General features: G+C 40.8%; 1 protein-coding gene across 1 annotated transcript in view; it reads left to right on the forward strand.

Moving 5' to 3' along the window:
- Positions 1-14,709: 14,709 nt before the first annotated feature.
- Positions 14,710-23,423, forward strand: part of LOC139765403 (calcium-activated chloride channel regulator 1-like) — a 43,778-nt gene continuing 35,064 nt past the window's right edge. Inside the window, exons 1-3 of the mRNA XM_071692761.1 lie at positions 14,710-14,828; positions 19,833-20,007; positions 21,870-22,007. Of these exons, the coding sequence (XP_071548862.1) occupies positions 19,834-20,007; positions 21,870-22,007 (312 nt within the window). The 5' untranslated portion in view covers positions 14,710-14,828; position 19,833. The remainder of the gene's footprint in view (positions 14,829-19,832; positions 20,008-21,869; positions 22,008-23,423) is intronic.

Here is a 23,423-nt window from a genome sequence, read left to right on the forward strand (position 1 = left end):
AGTTGAGAACATTATCTCGGAAAGCAAAAATGGGTATGTTTGAAGGAATAGTGGTTCCAACAATGTTGTATGGTTGCGAGGCGTGGGCTATGGATAGAGTTGTGCGCAGGAGGATGGATGTGCTGGAAATGAGATGTTTGAGGACAATGTGTGGTGTGAGGTGGTTTGATCGAGTGAGTAACGTAAGGGTAAGAGAGATGTGTGGAAATAAAAAGAGCGTGGTTGAGAGAGCAGAAGAGGGTGTTTTGAAATGGTTCGGACACATGGAGAGAATGAGTGAGGAAAGATTGACCAAGAGAATATATGTGTCGGAGGTGGAGGGAACGAGAAGAGGGAGACCAAATTGGAGGTGGAAAGATGGAGTGAAAAAGTTTTTGTGTGATCGGGGCCTGAACATGCAGGAGGGTGAAAGGAGGGCAAGGAATAGAGTGAATTGGAGCGATGTGGTATACCGGGGTTGACGTGCTGTCAGTGGATTGAATCAAAGCATGTGAAGCGTCTGGGGTAAACCATGGAAAGCTGTGTAGGTATGTATATTTGCGTGTGTGGACGTATGTATATACATGTGTATGGGGGTGGGTTGGGCCATTTCTTTCGTCTGTTTCCTTGCGCTACCTCGCAAACGCGGGAGACAGCGGCAAAAAAAAAAAAAAAAAAAAAAAAAAAAATATATATATATATATATATATATATATATATATATATATATATTATCTTATTTATATTTTATCTATTTTGCTTTGTCGCTGTCTCCCGCATTTGCGAGGTAGCGCAAGGAAACAGAAGAAAGAAATGGCCCAACCCACCCCCATACACATGTATATACACACCCGTCCACACACGCAAACATACACACCCATACATCTCAATGTACACATATATATACACACACAGACACATACATATATATATATATATACCCATGCACACAATTCACACTGCCTGCCTTTATTCATTCCCATCGCCACCTCGCCACACATGGAATACCATCCCTCTCCCCCCTCATGTGTGCGAGGTAGCGCTAGGAAAAGATAACAAAGGCCCCATTCGTTCACACTCCGTCTCCAGCTGTCATGCAATAATGCCCGAAACCACAGCTCCCTTTCCACATCCAGGCCCCACACAGCTTTCCATGGTTTACCCCAGACGCTTCACATGCCCTGCTTCAATCCACTGACAGCACGTCAACCCCGGTATACCACATCGATCCAATTCACTCTATTCCTTGCCCGCCTTTCACCCTCCTGCATGTTCAGGCCCCGATCACTCAAAATCTTTTTCACTCCATTTTTCCACCTCCAATTTGGTCTCCCACTTCTCCTCGTTCCCTCCATCTCCGACACATATATCCTCTTGGTCAATCTTTCCTCACTCATTCTCTCCATGTGAACAAACCATTTCAAAACACCCTCTTCTGCTCTCTCAACCACGCTCTTTTTATTTCCACACATCTCTCTTACCCTTACATTACTTACTCGATCAAACCACCTCACACCACACATTGTCCTCAAACATCTCATTTCCAGCACATCCACCCTCCTGCGCACAACTCTATCCATAGCCCACGCCTCGCAACCATACAACATTGTTGGAACCACTATTCCTTCAAACATACCCATTTTTGCTTTCCGAGATAACGTTCTCGACTTCCACACATTCTTCAACGCTCCCAGAGATTTTCGCCCCCTCCCCCACCCTATGATTCACTTCCGCTTTCATGGTTCCATCCGCTGCCAAATCCACTCTCAGATATCTAAAACACTTCACTTCCCCCACTTTTTCTCCATTCAAAATTACCTCCCAGTCGACTTGACCCTCAACCCTACTGTACCTAACAACCTTGCTCTTATTCACATTTATTCTCAACTTTCTTCTTTCACACACTTTATCAAACTCAGTCACCAGCTTCTACAGTTTCTCACATGAATCAGCCACCAGCGCTGTATCATCAGCGAACAACAACTGACTCACTTCCCAAGCTCTCTCATCCACAACAGACTTCATACTTGCCCCTCTTTCTAAAACCCATGCATTCACCTCCCTAACAACCCCATCCACAAACAAATTAAACAACCATGGAGACATTACACATCCCTGCCGTAAACCTACATTCACTGAAAGCCAATCACTTTCCTCTCTTCCTACACGTACACATGCCTTACATCCTCGATAAAAATCTTTTCACTGCTTCTAACAACTTGCCTGCCACACCATATATTCTTAATACCTTCCACAGAGCATCTCTATCAACTCTATCATATGCCTTCTCCAGATCCATAAATGCTACATACAAATCCATTTGCTTTTCTAAGTATTTCTCACATACATTCTTCAAAGCAAACACCTAATCCACACATCCTCTACCACTTCTGAAACCACACTGCTCTTCCCCAATCTGATGCTCTGTACATGCCTTCACCCTCTCAATCAATACCCTCCCATATAATTTACCAGGAATATTCAACAAACTTATACCTCTGTAATTTGAGCACTCACTCCTATCCCCTTTGCCTTTGTACAATGGCACTATGCAAGCATTCCGCCAATCCTCAGGCACCTCACCATGAATTATACATACATTAAATAACCTTACCAACCAGTCAACAATACAGTCACCCCCTTTTTTAATAAATTCCACTGCAATACCATCCAAACCTGCTGCCTTGCCGGCTTTCATCTTCCGCAATGCTCTTACTACCTCTTCTCTGTTTACCAAATCATTTTCCCTAACCCTCTCACTTTGCACACCACCTCGACCAAAACACCCTATATCTGCCACTCTATCATCAAACACATTCAACAAACCTTCCAAATACTCACTCCATCTCCTTCTAACATCACCACTACTTGTTATCACCTCCCCATTAGCCCCTTTCACAGAAGTTCTCATTTGTTCCCTTGTCTTACGCACTTTATTTACCTCCTTCCAAAACATTTTTTTATTCTCCCTAAAATTTAATGATACTCTCTCACCCCATCTCTCATTTACCCTCTTTTTCACCTCTTGCACCTTACTCTTGACCTCCTGCCTTTTTCTTTTATACATTTCTCACTCATTTGCATTATTCCCCTGCAAAAATCGTTCAAATGCCTCTCTCTTCTCTTTCACTAATAATCTTACTTCTTCATCCCACCAGTCACCACCCTTTCTAATCTGCCCATCTCCCACGCTTCTCATGCCACAAGCATCTTTTGCGCAGGCCATCACTGCTTCCCTAAATACATCCCATTCCTCTCCCACTCCCCTTACGTTTTATATATATATATATATATATATATATATATATATATATATATATATATATATATATATATATATATATATATTCATACTTGCTGCCTTCATCCATTCTCGTCGCCACCCCGCCACACATGGAATAGTACCCCCGTACCCCCGCGCGCTAGGAAGTAGCGCTAGGAAAACACAAAAAAGGCCACATTCGTTCACACTCAGTCTGTAGCTGTCATGTGTAATGCACCGAAACCACAGCTCCCTTTCCACATACATGGAACTCAAAACATTCCATGGTTTACCCCAGAATGCTTCACATGCCCTGGTTTAATCCGTTGAAAGCACGTCGACTCCGGTATACCACATCTTTCCAATTCACTCTGTTCCTTGCACTCCTTTTACCATCCTGTATGTTTAGGCCCCGATCACTCAAAATCTTTTTCACTCCATCCTTTCACCTCCAATTTGGTTTCCCACTTTTCCTCGTAGCCTCTAATTCTGACACATAACTCCTTTGTCAAGCTTTCCTCACTCATTCTCTCCATGTGACCAAACCATTTCAACACACCCTCTTCTGCTCTCACAACCACACTCTCTTTATTACCACACATCTCTCTTACCCTTTCAATATTTACTCGATGAAACCACCTCACACTACATATTGTCCTCAAACATTTCATATCCAACTCAGCCTCCCTCTTCTGCACAACCTATGCCTCGCAACCATATAACATTGTTGGAACCGCATTCCTTCAAACATACCCATTTTTGCTATCTGAGATAACTTTCTCACCTTCCACACATTCTTCAACGCTCCCAGAACCTTCGCTCCCTCCCCCACCCTGTGACTCACTTTCGCTTCCATGGTTCCATTTGCTGGTAAATCTACTCCCAGATATCTAAAACACTTCACTTCCTCCAGTTTTTCTCCAATGAAATTTACCTCCAAATCAACTTTTCCCTCAATCATACTGAACCGAATAACCTTGTTCTTATTCACATTTACTCTCAACTTTCTTCTCTCATACACTACCAAACTCAGTCACCAACTTGCGGAGTCTCTCACCCGAATCAGCTACCAGCGCTGTATCATCAGCAAACAATAACTGACTCACCTCCCAAGCCATCTCATCCAAAATAGAATGCATACTTGCCTCTCACTCCAAAACTCTTGCATTAACCTCCCTAACCAACCCATCCATAAACAATTTAAACAACCATGGAGACATTACGCAGCCCTGCCGAAAACTGACATTTACTGGGAACCAATCACCTTGCTCTCTTCCTACTCGTACATATGCCTTACATCTTTGGTAAGATCTTTTCACTGCTTCTAGCAACTTTCCTCCCACACCCGATACTCTTAAAATCTTCCACAAAGCTTTCTATCCAGCCTATCATATGCCTTCTCCAGATCTATAAATGCTACATACAAATCCATACGTTTTTCTAACTATTTCTCACATACATTCTTCAAAGCAAACACCTGATCCACACATCCTCTACCACTTCTGAAACCACACTGCACTACCCCAATTTGACGCTTTGTACATGCATTTACCCTCTCAGTCCATACCCTCCCATATGATTTCCCAGGAATACTCAAGAAACCTATGGCCCTGTAGTTTCAACATTCACCCCATCACATTAGGTTTGTTCAATGGCCCTATACATGCATTCCGCCAAACCTCAGGCACTTCACCATTAACCATACATACACTGAATATCATTACCAACCAATCAACAACACAGTCACCAACTTTTTTGATAATTCCGACTGCAGTACAATTAAAAACACCGCTTTGCAGGCTTTCATCTTCCGCAAAGCTTTCACTACTTCTCTGTTTACCAAACCATTCTTCCTGACCCTCTCACTTCGCACACCACCTCGACCAAAGCACCCTGTATCTGCCACTCTACAATCAAACACATTCAACAAACCTTCAAAATATTCACTCCACCTCCTTACTTCATCACTACTTGTTATTACCTCTCCAGTTGCCCCCTTTACCGATGTTCCCATCTGTTTACTTTTCTCACGCACTTTATTTACCTCGTTCCAAAACATCTGTTTATTCTCCCTAAAGTTTAATGATACTCTCTCACCCCAACTCTCAATTGCCCTCTTTTTCACCTCTTGCACCTTTCTCTTGACCTCCTGCCTCTTCCTTTTATTCATCTTCCTGTCATTTGCACTGCTTCCTTGCAGAAATCGTCCAAACGAATCCCTCTTCTCTTTCACAAATAATCTTACTTCTTCATACCACCGCTCACTACCCTTTCTAATCTGCCCACCTCCCACGCTTCTCATGCCATAAGCATCTTCTGCGTAAGCCATCACTGCTTCCCTAAATACATCCCATTCCTCCCCCACTACCCTTACGTCCTTTGCCCTCAACTTTTGTATATGTCTGAGTATATGTGCGTACACGTTGAAATGTATAGGTATGTATATGTGCGTGTATGGGCGTTTATGTATATACATGTGTATGTGGTTGGGTTGGGCCATTCTTTCGTCCGTTTTCTTGGGCTATCTCGCTAACGCGGGCGGGAGACAGTGACTAAGTATAATAAATACATAGATATATGTACAGTAGGGTTGAGGGTCAAGTCAATTGGGAGGTGAGTTTGAACGGAGAAAAACTGGAGGAAGTGAAGTGTTTTAGATATCTGGGAGTGGATCTGGCAGCGGATGGAACCATGGAAGCGGAAGTGGATCATAGGGTGGGGGAGGGGGCGAAAATTCTGGGAGCCTTGAAGAATGTGTGGGAGTCGAGAACATTATCTCGGAAAGCAGAAATGGGTATGTCTGAAGGAATAGTGGTTCCAACAATGTTGTATGGTTGCGAGACGTGGGCTATGGATAGAGTTGTGCGCAGGAGGATGGATGTGCTGGAAATGAGATGTTTGAGGACAATATGTGGTGTGAGGTGGTTTGATCGAGTAAGTAACGTAAGGGTAAGAGAGATGTGTGGAAATAGAAAGAGCGTGGTTGAGAGAGCAGAAGAGGGTGTTTTGAAATGGTTCGGGCACATGGAGAGAATGAGTGAGGAAAGATTGACCAAGAGAATATATGTGTCGGAGGTGGAGGGAACGAGGAGAAGAGGGAGACCAAATTGGAGGTGGAAAGATGGAGTGAAAAAGATTTTGTGTGATCGGGGCCTGAACATGCAGGAGGGTGAAAGGAGGGCAAGGAATAGAGTGAATTGGAGCGATGTGGTATACTGGGGTTGACGTGCTGTCAGTGGATTGAATCAAGGCGTGTGAGGCGTCTGGGGTAAACCATGGAAAGCTGTGTAGGTATGTATATTTGCGTGTGTGGACGTATGTATATACATGTGTATGGGGGTGGGTTGGGCCATTTCTTTCGTCTGTTTCCTTGCGCTACCTCGCAAACGTGGGAGACAGCGACAAAGCAAAAAAAAAAAGAAAAAAAAAGATATCTCTCTCTCTCTCTCTCTCTCTCTCTCTCTCTCTATATATATATATATATATATATATATATATATATATATATATATATATATATATATATATATATATCTTTTCCTTTCAAACTATTCGCCATTTCCCGCGTTAGCGAGGTAGCGTTAAGAACAGAGACCTGGGCCTTTGAGGAAATAGCCTCACCTGGCCGCCTTCTCTGTTCCTTCTTTTGGAAAACTAAAAAAAAAAAAAAAAAATAATGAGGGGAAGATTTCCAGCCCCCCGCTCCCTCCCCTTTTAGTCGCCTTCTACGACACGCAGGGAATACGTGGGAAGTATTCTTTCTCCCCTATCCCCAGGGATAATATATATATATATATATATATATATATATATATATGTATATATATATATATATATATATATATATATATATATATATATATTGGAAAGGATCACAATTTTGCGCGTGATCAAGATATTCCTATGAGTCCACGGGGAAAATGAAACACGAAAAGTTCCCAAGTGCACTTTTGTGTAATAATCACATCATCAGGGGAGACACAAGAGAGAAATATAAGTCAGTTGATATACATCGAAGAGACGAAGCTAGGACGCCATTTGGTAAACATTTGAGGAACACAGATTTGCCTATGTTGAGACGCCTATATTAAACGTTCAGGCGCTTCAGCTGCCTGGGTATATAAGGCCGGTACCAAGGTCAGAAGCATCATTTGAGGTCTGATTTCCATACGGCACACATCTGTGCTCCGTCTGGCAGATTCCCTATATCTTTTCACAAACTCTTGAACAGCAATGTTCTCCGTGCAGGTAGGAGGATTCTCCCCTGTGGAGGTGATGGAAGTTGCCTATGTCGAGGTATCTGAGATGGACTATGGCTGTGTGGACATGGAGGTGGAGTACTTTGATGAGGAGATGATGGAGGTAGTGGGGGGTGATTGTTTTGATATGGAGGTGGAATACCTTCATGTGGAGATGATGGAGGTAGTGGAGGGTGATTGTGTTGATATGGAAGTTGAATACTTCGATTTCGAGATGATGGAGGTAGTGGAGAGTGATGAAGACGAGATGGAAACGGACTGATACCAAACGGATAAGGAAAGGCTCTCGGTGACCCGAAGTGTTCTGTATAGATAGTTATAACCTATATTAATACTGGAAGAAAACAGACCCAAGACTTGTTTGGCGGACAACTTTGAGGGAATTCTAACCCTCAGAAGTCAACAGTACTCACATACACACATAAATACACTCCTTCACATATGCAGTATACATATTTATAATCTTTGTTAATTAATAAGGGAAGAAAAGAGACTTAAACGTCGTTTGGCGGATAACTTTGAGGGTATTCTAAACCTAAATTCCTTCTACTTTGTATCTAGTTTGTTTTCCACACAGTAATTATTGTGAAGGTATTAGCTACGCTATATATTGCTCGTCAAACAGCGTCACAATCAGCATGTAAAAGAAATTTTCAACCGCTTCTTACTTTACACTCTAGTGTGAAATCAGGGGCAGATTGTGGTCTTTGATATGGTTGTTGATCAAAAGGTGACCAATGAGTTGTACAGATTGTTAGGGTCGGATGTGTTGATAAGGAAAAATGCAAAAATTTTATGGCTGAAAAAGAAATACACATTACACAAAAAAAGGAAAAAAAAATATGATTCTCAAAAGAGAATAACGTGTTATATTCAAGATCAAAAGCTGCAATTGCCCTCATGGTATGGATAGTATGTTTTGCAAACAGATATACACACATCTGAGAAATTAAGAAAAACATGAGTGTTGCCATATAGCCTAGCCCAACTAGCAGTTACTGCAGTTCAGGGGAAATAAATGATATAGATATTACTGCAGTTCAGGGGAAATGATAAATGATATAGATATACTGTTTTTGTTAGCTAGGTTAGGATGGCTAGCATACATAACGTATCATTGCTTGGAAATACATCACAAGGCTTGGCTAGGCTAGGATGGCTCGGGTACAACTTAATGTACCATTGCTTTAAAATATATCGAATCATATACGCAATACCCAAGAGAATCTACATTCACAAGGAATAATGCCGCGCAGACCATACAATACCTGCTGTTGGACAAGCAGTGGAAATTATATATATGTTTCTGTAACTTACTGATCCCAAAAATGCAGCACTGCTCTCGTAAAGGGTTAAATTTAGCTATTATAAGGACTCTTCCATAGTGTTTCTTTAGTTAGTTAAGAAGTTTCTTCAACAGTTGAAAATAAATTATAATATAAGGTCAGAGAACACACATAAGGGTTGTTAGGTGTCTTGGGCGTAGTAAAGATGAGTTTGCCGTCTTTAAAGTAAAATCGAGTCCAAGGAAGATATTTTCCAGATAATATGATGGCGTCTCTTCACAGTGAGCCTGATGGTTGTTCTCCTTCCTAGTTCAACAGGATATTATAAAAGACATCTTAAACCACTTATCTTTAGTCTGTTTCATCTAATATCTACTGAGAAAAACAAAATATGAGGGTAATACCTGTATTCTGTAGCAACACGTTTTACGGGTGAACTGTTCAGACATCGCAAAAACTATAGTATACTAATAATGAAGATACATTTAACCTTATCAAATCATTGAGAAAGACATATTTCACTATGTTATATTACTAAGGAAATGAATATAAGTAAATTGAAATTTTGAGGAAGAGAGAATATAATATCTTGAACTATTGAGGAACATAGATTTGACTATATTGAGACGACTCTATTAAACGTCCAGGCGCTTCAGCTGCCTAGGTATATACAGGGCCGGTACCAAGGTCAAAATACACTCCTTCACATATGCAGACATATATGCATAAACACGATATGTGAGATAGCTTCTTGGTTCAGGTATGTGGCTGCGTTGAACCTGGCTTATTGTTAATATTAGAAGAAAAGTGCACCCAGAAGTCGTTTGGCGGACAACTTTGAGGGAATTCTAACCCTCAAAGGTTAACAGTGGTCACATGCACAAATACATACACTTCATATATGCGGACGCATATACAGAAACACGTTATGTGTGATTGCTTCCTTGTGTGGTGTGTGGCCTGGCCTTGAACCTGGCTTAGACCGTTTTAGGAGAGATCACATTAAACGCCTTCACTACCATTCATCTCCAGAACATTTACATGGTCATTTCTTGCTCAAGCCTAACGCGTACAAGTACACAATTCCTTTGTTGGAAGACCAATATGGAACATGACTCTCAAAATGAAATTCCCTCTACTTTGTATCTAGTGTATTTTCCACACAGTAATTATTGTGAAGGTATTAGCTAGGCTCTATATTGCTCGGCAAACAGCGTCACAATCAGCATTTGGAAAAATTTCAACCGCTTCTTACTTTGCACTCAAGTGTGAAATCAGGGGAAGATTGTAGTCTTTGATATGGTTGTTGATCAAAAGGTAACCAATGAGTTGTACAGATAGTGAGGGTCGGACGTGTGGACAAGGAGAAATGGAGAAATCTTATGGCTGAAGAAGTAAACACTACATATATTGCCAGACTGAAGGAAGACCTGCAGCTTTCCAGTAGTGATTTCTAAGTGAACGATCAATAGCCAGCAACAATGGATGCAATATATGAATTCCAACAAGGGAGAAATGCACTAAGATTTTAATATTTGATGTTCCCACATTTTTAACGAAAAATATCCATTAAGTTACTGATTTGTTTCGGTTAACAGACTTGAAGTTAAACTCAAAGATAAATCTGAATCTAATCATCCACAGTTGTTGCTTTCATTAAAGATTCATTTCATGTGAAAGTATTTGTTCTCTGTATTGGATGTAAATCTGTTGCCTGATATAAATCTGTTGCCTCAAACGTCGAAGGCATATTCTTTACCATTTCTTATTACGGCACTTTACACCGAAACTCGGGTAATGTCAGCAAAAGTGAATATATTTTCCGTTTGAATACATATTCAAATTAATTAGGATACAGTATTATTATCATTTTTAAGCGAAAATCGTTCGAGAAGCGATTACGGTAACATTTTTTTGAAGGAGAGAAAGAAAGCGAAAGTCGATTGTATTGAGACGTGGATGGAAAATATCACCGTGTCTTCCACAAGAACTTGATGACAAGGTCATTGAATTTCATAAGATCATAATATCATAGTTTTCATAGGTTCATAATTCTATAAGTCTATGATTTCATATATCCATAATCAAACACTGGAATATGAGCGTATATAGACTTGTATTGGAAACATGGACGAAACACCCTTGAATTTTTTATATGACAATGAGTCAAACAGTGAGTGAAATTGGTGAAAAAATAGTTTTGGTTAAAACTACTGGACATGAAAAATTAAGATTCACAGTTTTGCAATATTATGTATGGCTGACGCCTATGTATTAAAAAAAAAAAAAAAAAAGTTTCCAGAAAGTATAATGCGGCAGGAATGGTAGCCTAGTGTAATGGAAAAACAGCTAAATATCAACATTACTATTATTTCTGCGCATAATAATGTAAATTAGGTCTAACAATACCACCCTGTAAGCAAATAACCAACGATTTGAAGTACTGGAGCAATTTAATGCTGTAAACGACCCCTCTAACTAGGAGATATTTCTAAACCGATCGTTAGAATATTCCAGAACTTTTTACCATTGTTTTCTATATACGATTTTATTAGAATGACGTTCATGGACTAATGTCCTTTCCTACATCGGTATCACTCAAATGAATTTCCTCCAGACTCGAATTGGTATATGTGTTCATCTACATATTATAAGAAATTTCTTTCATTCTTGCTAATGCCTGGAGCTGGTGAAGATCTCATATGAGACAGAGAGGGAACGTGTTATATTCAAGATCAAAAGCTGTTATTGCCCTCATGGTATGGACGACATGTTTGGCAAACAGATGTACAGACATCTGTGAAATTAAGAAAAACGTGAGTGTTGCCGTATCGCTTAGCCCAACTAGCAATTACTGTAGTTCAGGGGAAATACTAAATAATATTGATATACTGTTTTTATTGTAGGCTAGGTTAGGATGGGTAGCTTACATAATCAACGTATCATTGCTTGGAAATACATCACAAAAGCTCAGCTAGGCTAGGATGGCTCGGGTACAACTTAACGTAACATTGCTTGGAAGGAATTAATTTTGGATCAAACTCCACTATTCGGGGAGTATATTGGCAATATTTTGAATTCACATTATTTATATACATTCCAGTCATAAAATATATAGAAATTTTAAAGATGAATTTTTTACGACTCCAGTTTGTTTATTTTTTTTTTTTTTTTATACTTTGTCGCTGTCTCCCGCGTTTGCGAGGTAGCGCAAGGAAACAGACGAAAGAAATGGCCCCCCCCCCCATACACATGTATATACATACGTCCACACACGCAAATATACATACCTACACAGCTTTCCATGGTTTACCCCAGACGCTTCACATGCCCTGATTCAATCCACTGACAGCACGTCAACCCCGGTATACCACATCGCTCCAATTCACTCTATTCCTTGCCCTCCTTTCACCCTCCTGCATGTTCAGGCCCCGATCACACAAAATCTTTTTCACTCCATCTTTCCACCTCCAATTTGGTCTCCCTCTTCTCCTCGTTCCCTCCACCTCCGACACATATATCCTCTTGGTCAATCTTTCCTCACTCATTCTCTCCATGTGCCCAAACCACTTCAAAACACCCTCTTCTGCTCTCTCAACCACGCTCATTTTATTTCCACACATCTCTCTTACCCTTACGTTACTCACTCGATCAAACCACCTCACACCACACATTGTCCTCAAACATCTCATTTCCAGCACATCCATCCTCCTGCGCACAACTCTATCCATAGCCCACGCCTCGCAACCATACAACATTGTTGGAACCACTATTCCTTCAAACATACCCATTTTTGCTTTCCGAGATAATGTTCTCGACTTCCACACATTCTTCAAGGCCCCCAGAATTTTCGCCCCCTCCCCCACCCTATGATCCACTTCCGCTTCCATGGTTCCATCCGCTGCCAGATCCACTCCCAGATATCTAAAACACTTCACTTCCTCCAGTCCCTCTCCATTCAAACTCACCTCCCAATTTACTTGACCCTCAACCCTACTGTACCTAATAACCTTGCTCTTATTCACATTTACTCTTAACTTTCTTCTTCCACACACTTTACCAAACTCAGTCACCAGCTTCTGCAGTTTCTCACATGAATCAGCCACCAGCGCTGTATCATCAGCGAACAACAACTGACTCACTTCCCAAGCTCTCTCATCCCCAACAGACTTCATACTTGCCCCTCTTTCCAGGACTCTTGCATTTACCTCCCTAACAACCCCATCCATAAACAAATTAAACAACCATGGAGACATCACACACCCCTGCCGCAAACCTACATTCACTGAGAACCAATCACTTTCCTCTCTTCCTACACGTACACATGCCTTACATCCTCGATAAAAACTTTTCACTGCTTCTAACAACTTTCCTCCCACACCATATATTCTTAATACCTTCCACAGAGCATCTCTATCAACTCTATCATATGCCTTTTCCAGATCCATAAATGCTACATACAAATCCATTTGCTTTTCTAAGTATTTCTCACATACATTCTTCAAAGCAAACACCTGATCCACACATCCTCTACCACTTCTGAAACCACACTGCTCTTCCCCAATCTGATGCTCTGTACATGCCTTCACCCTCTCAATCAATACCCTCCCATATAATTTACCAGGAATACTCAACAAACTTATACCTCTGTAATTTGAGCACTCACTCTTATCCCCTTTGCCTTTGTACAATGGCACTATGCACGCATTCCGCCAATCCTCAGGAACCTCACCATGAGTCATACATACGTTAAATAACCTTACCAACCAGTCAACAATACAGTCACCCCCTTTTTTAATAAATTCCACTGCAATACCATCCAAACCTGCTGCCTTGCCGGCTTTCGTCTTCCGCAAAGCTTTCACTCCCTCTTTTCTGCTTACCAAATCATTTTCCCTAACCCTCTCACTTTGCACACCACCTCGATTATATATATTGTATCAGACATAAACAATTACAGAATCGTTTAACTTGCAAGTTCAAAAGTTTATCTTTCTTTTTTCAAGAGGTATCAGTAGAACGTAAGCTTTTGGAGAACAGGGTTTGTGTGTGTTATACTCCCACGGAAAAATATGGTGTAGTTTGCATCCAGGCACACTACGGACTCCTTATTTAAAAAGGTATAGGAGTGGTGTGGATAGATGTCAAGCAAACAACAATGAAGTTAATTCTTGATAAATGAAAAACAGTATGTAATGTATTAGAATCGTATGTCTGTTAGATACGTGGTTTGTTATATAACTTAATCTTATGGCTTTTACATTCAGTTATTTAGATATCATTAGCATATTTAAAAAAAAAGACGGAAATTGTTTTCTAAATTTAGTTAATTTCTACAGAGTTTGGCTCATTAATAGCAGTGGGAAGGCTTCACATTGGCAAACGAATTTTCAAACGATCACTTTTGTCCCCCCAGACCGAGCATAACCCTATTTCCATTGGCGAAATATAACATTAATGTAGCCATGTTGTTGGAACTATGTTAAGTCTGTAAAAAACATAAAACACCTTTTTATTGAAATATTATCAGTCATAACTGTTATCCTTCTTAAAGATCACACAGAAAAGTCATGTTCGATTTATCATATTAGTTCATGGCAGAAATGTATAACTGGCCAAGAGATTAAAATTTACACCTTATGTTATTTGATAAGAGTGCTGGGTGTTCGTATGATATTCCAAAGCTTTTAAAAATTCTTTCACTGCAGTTCGAGAAATGTTACATATTGCGAGTCTAGCAAACGAACCGAGGAATGAGACGGTGACGAACCCAAGAATGAGACTGTGACGTTCACTTATTTTTGTGAGTGTGTTTTTAGTTGGGTAGGTCCGAGTCTCCCAGTTCACTGCTTCGAGAACTGACAAATCCTTCACGTCATCGAGTCAATACTGCCCTACGAACGTCCACTTAGTCGTCCAGTCATTTGTGACAAGTCAGTTTGGTGGGTGTGAGACTCGTCAAACAGGTTCAAACTGCATCCACAAGTGACTACTACGAAGGCGAATCTGCAGACTCTTGTTCTGCTCGCACTAGTAATTCAGGTAATCGTTTTTTCTTGCATAGTTCATTTGTGTGTGGAAGAACAAACTTGGTTAGATAGTGGACACTATGCACTTACGACCGCCAATGAGAGGAAAACTGTTTGGACACCTAAGCAACACCAATAGTAGCGAAAACTAAGTTAAGAAAAATGCCAGGGACGTAATATCATCCTAGGTTGCAAAGCAATACATGAACGATAACATGAAACAATTCAAGATAAGATAATGCTTTCAGTAAACTTCGTAGAAACAAGTACACTAGTATTAGGTTTTAAGAAAATCATCCTAATGTACACTATTCATGAGAACGAATGAGGCCTTTTCTTCGTCTGTTCCTGGTGCTACGTCGCTAAAGCGGGAAACTGCGAACAAGTATGAAAAAAGAAATGAATATTAATACTAGCAACATGAATCCTGTAGGTCACTACAGAACATCTGAGAATGAGATAACTATACATACAATTGTTTGCGACATAAATTGCTTGCTGGTGATTACCAGTTGCCGTTTTGTTTACTATTTGTGCATCTGTATTTGTGTAAGAATGCACAGAATATTTCAGTGAGGGTGTGGGTGAAGGTCACATAGCAAGGGATGGCTGGGGGCAAGGCGTATCTTGGATGCAGTACGTCGGTAAAAGTCTGAATTTGGCTCCGCATTAGTAGTAGCCCTAATTAGATATTGAGTGATGGTTCCGCAGTACTGGTTTAGAAATAACCTAAAAGTTTCAAAGCATGGTTTTGAGTTTCACGTTTAATTGAACGGTACTAAATAAGGCGACAGTAATTAGAATGTAGGGTTGATTAATGTAAAAGTAGGTAATATGTCCGTAATAAAACAGAACCTAAAATTCTCATTTGAACAGACTGGTATTCAACTTCAAACTGTAGTCAAAACATAGGAAATCACGGGATGTGAGTGGTATAGTTCGACCAATTCATGGGTGTGACACGCGCATATGCAGACGACAGACTGAGCGGCCAGGCGACCCTCAGCAGCAGAAGTATTTATATTTTTTCTTCCGCTTCTGCGACAAGTTGAGGGTTCTGTAAGTTGTGTTGATATCTTACGAGAATATTACATGGTTTTGATAATAAACCATGTTTTTCTTGTACATAACCGTCACTAGTACCTTGTGCATAACCCTCACTAATATCGCTCGATAAAGTATAGTGCTCTACGTCAAAGCTCCTTGTCTCGTTGGAAGAGATGGGGAGTCTTTCTCTTGGTTGTGAGATGAATAGAAATAGTGAAGAGCATATCAAGCTGTGTGCTGAAAAAGGACCGGTGACTGGGAATATATACTTTAGAAAGAGGGACGTATATGCGTGAGTGAATAGGAAAGATTGTCAGCGTGCATGGCTGGTATACATACTAATCGATGGGAGTGCAAAAGAGTCTTTTGGATGTGAATGTGCTGATGGGATGTCTGATCATTACCTGGTAGAGGCGAGGTGTGAAAAATCAAAAAAGGTTTTCGGAATAGAGGAAATTATGAGTGAGAGGAGAGTAGTGAAAGTGAGGGAGCTTGGAAAAGAGGCTTGTGTGAAGAAACACCAGGAGAGATTGAGGGTAGAATCCTAAAGAGGTGAGAGTAAAACGAAGATAAGAGAAAACTGAGAAATATTTTGGGAAGCAGTTCTGGAATGTGCATGAGAAGTGTATGGCATATCTAGGTCGGAGGTGGTGGGATGACGAAGTAGATTTCCTAGTAAAAGAGAAAAGGAAGATGTATTGGGTGGTACTTACAGGGAAGGAGTGCGAGTTCCTCAGAGATGTACGAGAGAAAGCGGCAAATCGGGAATGAGGAGGGGCTGAAAAAAGAGGGCAAATGAGAGTTGTGGTAAGCGATACCAGCAAACTTAAGGTAGAATATGAATGAATGTTGGAAATTAATGGCGCGAGAAAAAGAAGAGACAAATGGGAACATTGGTGATGGTAGCTAATGGCAAGTCATAACAGTTAGTGATCTGGTGAATCGAAGATGAGATGATATCTGGAAAGAACTGTTGAATGTGTCTGATAATATGATGGCATATGTAGGGTGTTTGGGTCGAGGAGGTATGCAAAGTGAGAGGGTCACGGAGAGTGGTTTCGTGAGGAGGGAAGAGGAGGTGAATGCCTTGCTGATGATAATGTGGTACGACGGCTGGAATGGATGGTATAGCCGTTGAATTTCTTAAGAAAGGAAGCGACTGTGTTGTTGATTAGTTAATTAGGATTTTCAATGTATGTATGCATGCTTGAGATTGACAATGCAAATACAGGTGCCATTGTCTAAAAGGCAAAGGGGCAAAGGTGCGTGTTTGTGTTGAGTGTACCTGTAAGCTGTATGGAAGAGTGCTGATTGAGAGTGTGGTGGCATGTACAGAGCATCAGACTGAGGAGGAACAATGCGGTATCAGGAGTGACAAGGGATGCGTGGACCAGCTGTTGCTTCGAACAATGTGTGTGAGAAATGTCAGGAGAAACAAAAGGACTTGGACGTGGCATTTATGGATCTTGAGGCAGCATATGATGAAGGTAATAGAGGTGCTGTTTTTGTGTAAGGTGTTCCTAGAATACGATGGGAGAGGAAACCTTCAGTAATAGAAGCAAAGAGGACCTTATATGAGCCAAATATATATTTTTAACAATCCTGATATTTGCACCAGGATTTGGACTAAATCCTACAACAACTCTTTGAGAACTCTATTTAAACGCTGTCTGCTTGTTTTTATCGCACAGCAGCTGCAGTAGATAAGACTGAGTCAATGGGTTTTTCCTCAATTTTCAATCAAAATGGTCCGCTCCTCCCGTTACGTATTCGATTATCGAACGCCTTGGGGTTTCTCTGTAAAAATCATAAGGCCAGAAATTATGCAGTTACGAACGGTTTGTATATCGCAACATGTTTTAGTGTACACAAAAATATCAGCACAACCGATGGTAATATCCCTGGGACTTTCTGGGATTTATTTCAGTAATGCATTAATTAATACATTGGACAAGGTGGGGCATAGTACTCCACCTTGAGGTGTGCCAAGCGACGTATCTTTACACTTTTGTCACCTTTAAAGAACAGCAGTTAGAGAGATATCCGAGTATCCAGTGCAAGAGCCGACCACATGTATCCAGGTTAGGTAGCCCATTCAAAATAATTTCCTTATTTACACTATCAAAAGCAGTATTTAGGTCAAGAAATGTTTCGTACTTAAGCAGTCTGTCCTCTAGAACTGTTAGGGAAGTAATGATACAGTAGCGTACACTTTTGACATATGTGAAACCATTAATATAATGTAACAAATGTTCTCTGATTCTCTGTAGTCGTCTATTGAGTACCATCATCTCAAAGATTTTGAAGAGTCAACTCGCCACGGACATGGGGCGAAATCCATTAAGTTGATTGTGTTTTGTTATGGTACAGTTCGACTGTTGGATCATGAAGAAGGTAACCATCATTATACAGCTTTGATATTGGGTTACAAGGCACACGTCTTAGAAGATTAATATTGTCGTAAGTGATGCCACTTCTCCAAGGGCACTGGTAAGAGCAACATCAAGTTCATACTGTATATAGAAATCACATTCATCTTATAGTTTGCTTAGCTTGAATTGTGTTAGATCATGTCTGTTTTTAGATTCTAATGAATCGTTGGGATTTATTATACTATACAGTTTCCTTGCTATATACAAAAACGTGAATTTGAAAATAGTAGGTTACGAAGCTACATGGCTGATGCACACATTGGTGCATTAGAAGATTGATATCCGTAGAAAACTTGATTTGTTATTCGTCAAAATGCTCAGAATTTGGTTGTATCTTTCTCTCCAGTATGAGAATTCTATGGTGTCGTTGAACACACATGAAATATAATGATATGTTAGTACAAAAATGTTATGATATAAAGTGTGTAGTATAGTTTAGATGTCCTGTCCGTAACAAGAAAAATGCTAGTAATTTCTAAGTGCCATCGTCAATTATCCATATCCCCGGTGTGGAGAGAAGACATTTGAAGTGTACTTGGCCAGTTCAAACATTTGGACGCTTTCGTCACGCAGTGGGCTTGTTTCGTTTGCAACTTCCATATCTTCGGTTTTGATACAGATGCATTTTGCACCTGGGATTTCATTCTTTCCCAGAGGTGGACTGTATATTTCAAGTGGAACTAGTTTACAAGGCTTCTAAGATCATAAGCCTTAGTCCCATAGTGAACACGTTAATCTTTTCAAACCTAACCTGCTTTGTTGCATTGTAAAGCGTCATTTTCTCTAATAGTAGGGGCTAGGATTGGGTACCAATTAGAGTAGCTGAAAGTAGTATTGTAGAGACTTCGTCAATGAGTGTTTATAACGTAAGTAGACAAAATGTTCCAGCTTTGAATCATCTTATTCGTCACTGCCTTAACATCTGTAGGTAAACCTGTCCCCAAAGTTTTAGTGTAGTGTTTCCCGTAATAATTGCATTCTTGGTACTCCAGACAGTGTATCTGTGCCGGTTAGTATCTATTTAAACGGTTTAAAGACTATAACGTCATGTATCTTCATATGGCATGTTTCATAGTCCTGGTATCTATATTTAGAATTGTCTTGGTCTTGGACTATACCATATACCACAGTTGTCTTACCTACGATTCACACTTTTTTTTTTCCCCACTCATCGTCTCGTGTATACTTAACGATTTTTCAGCTATTTTGTTATTCTGATGCTTTGCTTTATGGACGCTTTTTCGCCCCCCTTCCGTTCTCATTTTGTCTTGTGTCCTCGGCTGACTTTCTCCATTAATTTTCTGCCCCTAAAACCTCGAGGCTTCTAACTGATCATGGTGCAGGTGTCGGATTTGCGCAAAGCTACGCTTCGCGGCACACTTTACAGACACCCTAATGTTCATGCTTAACGCTTCCTCAGCCAATCCTTTCCCCAAGACAAAAGATTGAAGCTGGTTGTTTTACGTATTCCCGGGGTTTTTCAGCTTTCGTATGCCCTCTAAGTGATGGTAAAGATGGCTATGCAATGGATCTTTCAGGATGCGTCTGACGAGCCTGGTTGGCGTGTTGACAGTGGTGGCAACTGTGGCTGTGGTCTACTGCAGCAGCAGCAGCAGGGTTTCATTGGTCAAGAATGGCTATGATGGCATAGTCGTGGCCATCTCTCCCGCCTTGAACGAAAGCTTGGCTAATGATATCATATCTTCCATTAAGGTGAGTGGAAACTGAGGTAGGAAAGTGCCAATCCGTTCCTGCTGACTTTGGCGAAGCTTTCGCTTGTTGACTGTGATTTATTCCTTAAAAACCACAGGATGCTTCCTCATTTAATACCACAGAGTGGTTCTTAACTGTGACCAAGTCCACTAGCTATGCACAGTTTCAATTTCCACAATGTGTGCTTTAATTCGACAATGTTTTATGTGGTATTTTGTCTGAATTATCTTTATTGGAAGTCTAATATGTAATATCTGAAAGTGATTTGGAATCCCGGTTATCATTATCATTCTTATTATTATTACTGAGTGTAGAATGGCAAAGGTGAGAGCAAATGACGTGAGGGGAGTGGGTGAGGAATGGGATGTATTTAGGGAAGCAGCGATGGCATTGGCAACAGATGCATGTGGCATTATAAAGGTGGGAGGTGGGCAGATTAGAAATAGTGAGTGGTGGGATGAGGAAGTAAAGTTTTAGTGAAAGAGAAAAGAGAGGCTTTTGAACGATACTTGCAGGGAAGGTGTGCAAATAACCGGGAGATGTATAAGAGAAAGCGGCAGGAGGCTAAGAGGAAGGTGTAGGGGTTGAAAAAGAGGGCAAATGAGAGGTAGAGTGAGAGTATCATTCAGCTTTAGAGAGAATTAAAGATGTTTTGGAAGGGGGTAAATAACGTGCGAAAGACAAGAGAACAAATAGGAACATCGACGAAGGGGGGAAGTGATAACAGTTAGTGATGAAGTGAGAAGGACTGAAGGACTGAGAAGGTTTGTTGAATGTGTTTGATGATAGAGTAGCAGATGTAAGGTGTTTTGGTTGGGGTGGTGTGCGAAGTGAAAGAGTAAGGGAGAGTGGTTTGGTGAAGAGATAGGAAGTGGTGAAAGCCTTTTGGAAGATGAATTTTGGCAAGGCGGCGGGATTGGATGGTATTGCAGTTGAATTTATTAAGAAAGGGGGTGACTGTGCTGTTGATTGGTTGGTTAGGTTATGCAATGAATGTATAGATCATGGTGAAGTGCCTGATTTTTGGCGGAATGCATGTATAGTGCTATTGTACAAAGACAAAGGAGATTAAGGTGAGTGTTCAAACTACAGAGGTATAAGTTTGTTGAATATTCTTAGAAAATTGTGTGGGAGAGTATTGATTGAGAGGGTGAATGCATGTACCGCGCATCAGATTGGGGAGGAGTAATGTGGTTTCAGAAGTGGTAGAGGATGTGTTAATCAGGTGTTTGCTTTAAAGAATGTGTGTGAGAAATACTTTGATAAACAGGTGGATTTGTGTGTGGCATTTATGGATCTGGAGAAGGCATATGATAGGGTGGATAGAGATGCTTTGTGGAAGGTCTTAAGAGTATACGATGTGGAGGTAAGCTGCTAGAAGTAGTGAAAATTTTTCATCAAGGGTGTAAGGCATGTGTACGAGAAGGAAGGGAGGAGAGTGATTGGTTCCCACTGAAGTTCGGTCTGCGGTAGGGGTGTGGTTGTTTAATTTGTTTATGGATGGGATGGTTAGGGAGTCAAATGCAATAGTTTTGGAGAGAGGGACGAGTTTGCTGTCTTTTGGAGATGAGAGTGCCTGGGAAGTGAGTCAGTTGTTGTTTGCTGATGATACAGCGCTGGTGGCTGATTCAGGTGAGAAACTGCAGAAGTTGGTGACTGAGTTTGGAAAAGTGTGTGAAAGGAGAAAGCTGAGAGTAAATGTAAATAAGAGCAAGGTTATTAGGTTCAGCAGGGTTGAGGGTTAAGTTAGTTGGGATGCGAGTTTAGATGAAGAAAAATTGGAGGAAGTCATTGAGATGGCCTTGAGGCATTCAGTTGGCCATGCCTTCGCAGGTAACGTGAATCGTATCCTCCTTCCCCAGACAGTGATGACGGAGGCCTCTGCTGTGCTCTTTCGTGCCACACGCAACAGGACCTACTTTAAGGATATCAAGGTCCTCCTTCCCGTGACCTGGGCCAACACGTCCTATGATGAATCCGCCCTTGACGAGAACTTTGAGGTGAGTGACACTGACGTGGGCCATACGTGTGGTGTGGAAGGCTGTGGTGTGTCCCTTGAAGTAAGGAACGCAGAGCCAGTTATGTCGGGTGTGTGTGTGTGTGTGTGTGTGTGTGTGCTGAAGTGCTTGACGCTCTGGCGAAGTCTCTGGCGCTCATGTGAGTAGCTGTTTCCTGAAATAAACTCGCCCACAGAGCCATGTTAACTTGATGTTATCGAGTTGGGTGATAATAAGTATTTATCATCCTGAGACTTCAGAGATACAATGATGTGTGAGTGGAGCATGATGCTGGGCGGTGATAGATTTGATACCAGGCATTAGGAATCTTTCTTATAAAGTCATTAAAAACCTAGACTTACTTTTTCTGGAGAGGTGCTCGGTGAGGGAAAGTGTGATAGATGCAGACACTTGAAAAGTGGTGATAGATAAAGGGATCATGGATAGTGTGCCCATACATTTAGCATGGTGTATACAGAACTCACAATTTTTATGAGTTTGAAGTGATATATTTAGCATGGCACAGAACTCACAATTATTATGGGTTTGAAGATATTTTGGGTCATGGAAGAAATAGGTAAATAATCGTTCAGAAATACAGTAAACGAATAGAACATCTCGCCAAGTAACACAGACACGCCAAGTAAGGTCTTAAACACACACGTAGGAAAAGTTTCAACTCTGATCAACATATATGTAAATGGGTGCAGACAGAAGCTGCCTTGCACGTACCAGCAGTCCTTGTGCTGTCTCCTACAGCCTTGCCTTCCTAGACGCAGGTTTATGTATGGTATTCAATCTTATAATTTCTTTCCAGCTGCTGATCATGCTCATCTGCTTTAGACTCTTTTAGTATATCATACAGCGAGGTACGTGCTCTGTATACAGTTCTTCTGTAGAAGTGGCAGGGAAGCTGTCTTTATAACTCTTGACTGCTAGAAACTCCCTCAGTAGGTGTAAAAACAAAACGATAGTTAATGCGCACAGAAGTATACGCGGGAAAGTAAGGGGTGATGGAAATCGGACATTGCTAGATTATTTACTAATGATAAGCGTGAAAAAGAGAGAGACTCTTGGATGTCAATGTGCTGAGAGGGGCAGCTGATATTTGCACCACTGGAGGACCAGACGGTTATGCAAAGGTTTTCAACGGCAGTCCACCAGCTCATTTGTGCATTTTTATCTGAAGGTTATGAGGAAGAGAATTGGCCGTAGACACAAGATGATGTCCTCTGAGCCAGCGTTACATGTTATCCTCGATCCTGTGGTCACCGAATTTGAGAAAACTCAGTCGATTTGCTTTCAATTTCTAATACAGTAAACTTACGGTCATTCATAGATACATGCAACAAACGAACAACAGAAAACCTATTGGTATATCTAGAGTTTACTCGCTGAGGGATTTCTATTTATTTTTAC

Source organism: Panulirus ornatus, chromosome 55 (assembly GCF_036320965.1).
Source record: "Panulirus ornatus isolate Po-2019 chromosome 55, ASM3632096v1, whole genome shotgun sequence".
NCBI classification, from domain to species: domain Eukaryota; kingdom Metazoa; phylum Arthropoda; class Malacostraca; order Decapoda; family Palinuridae; genus Panulirus; species Panulirus ornatus.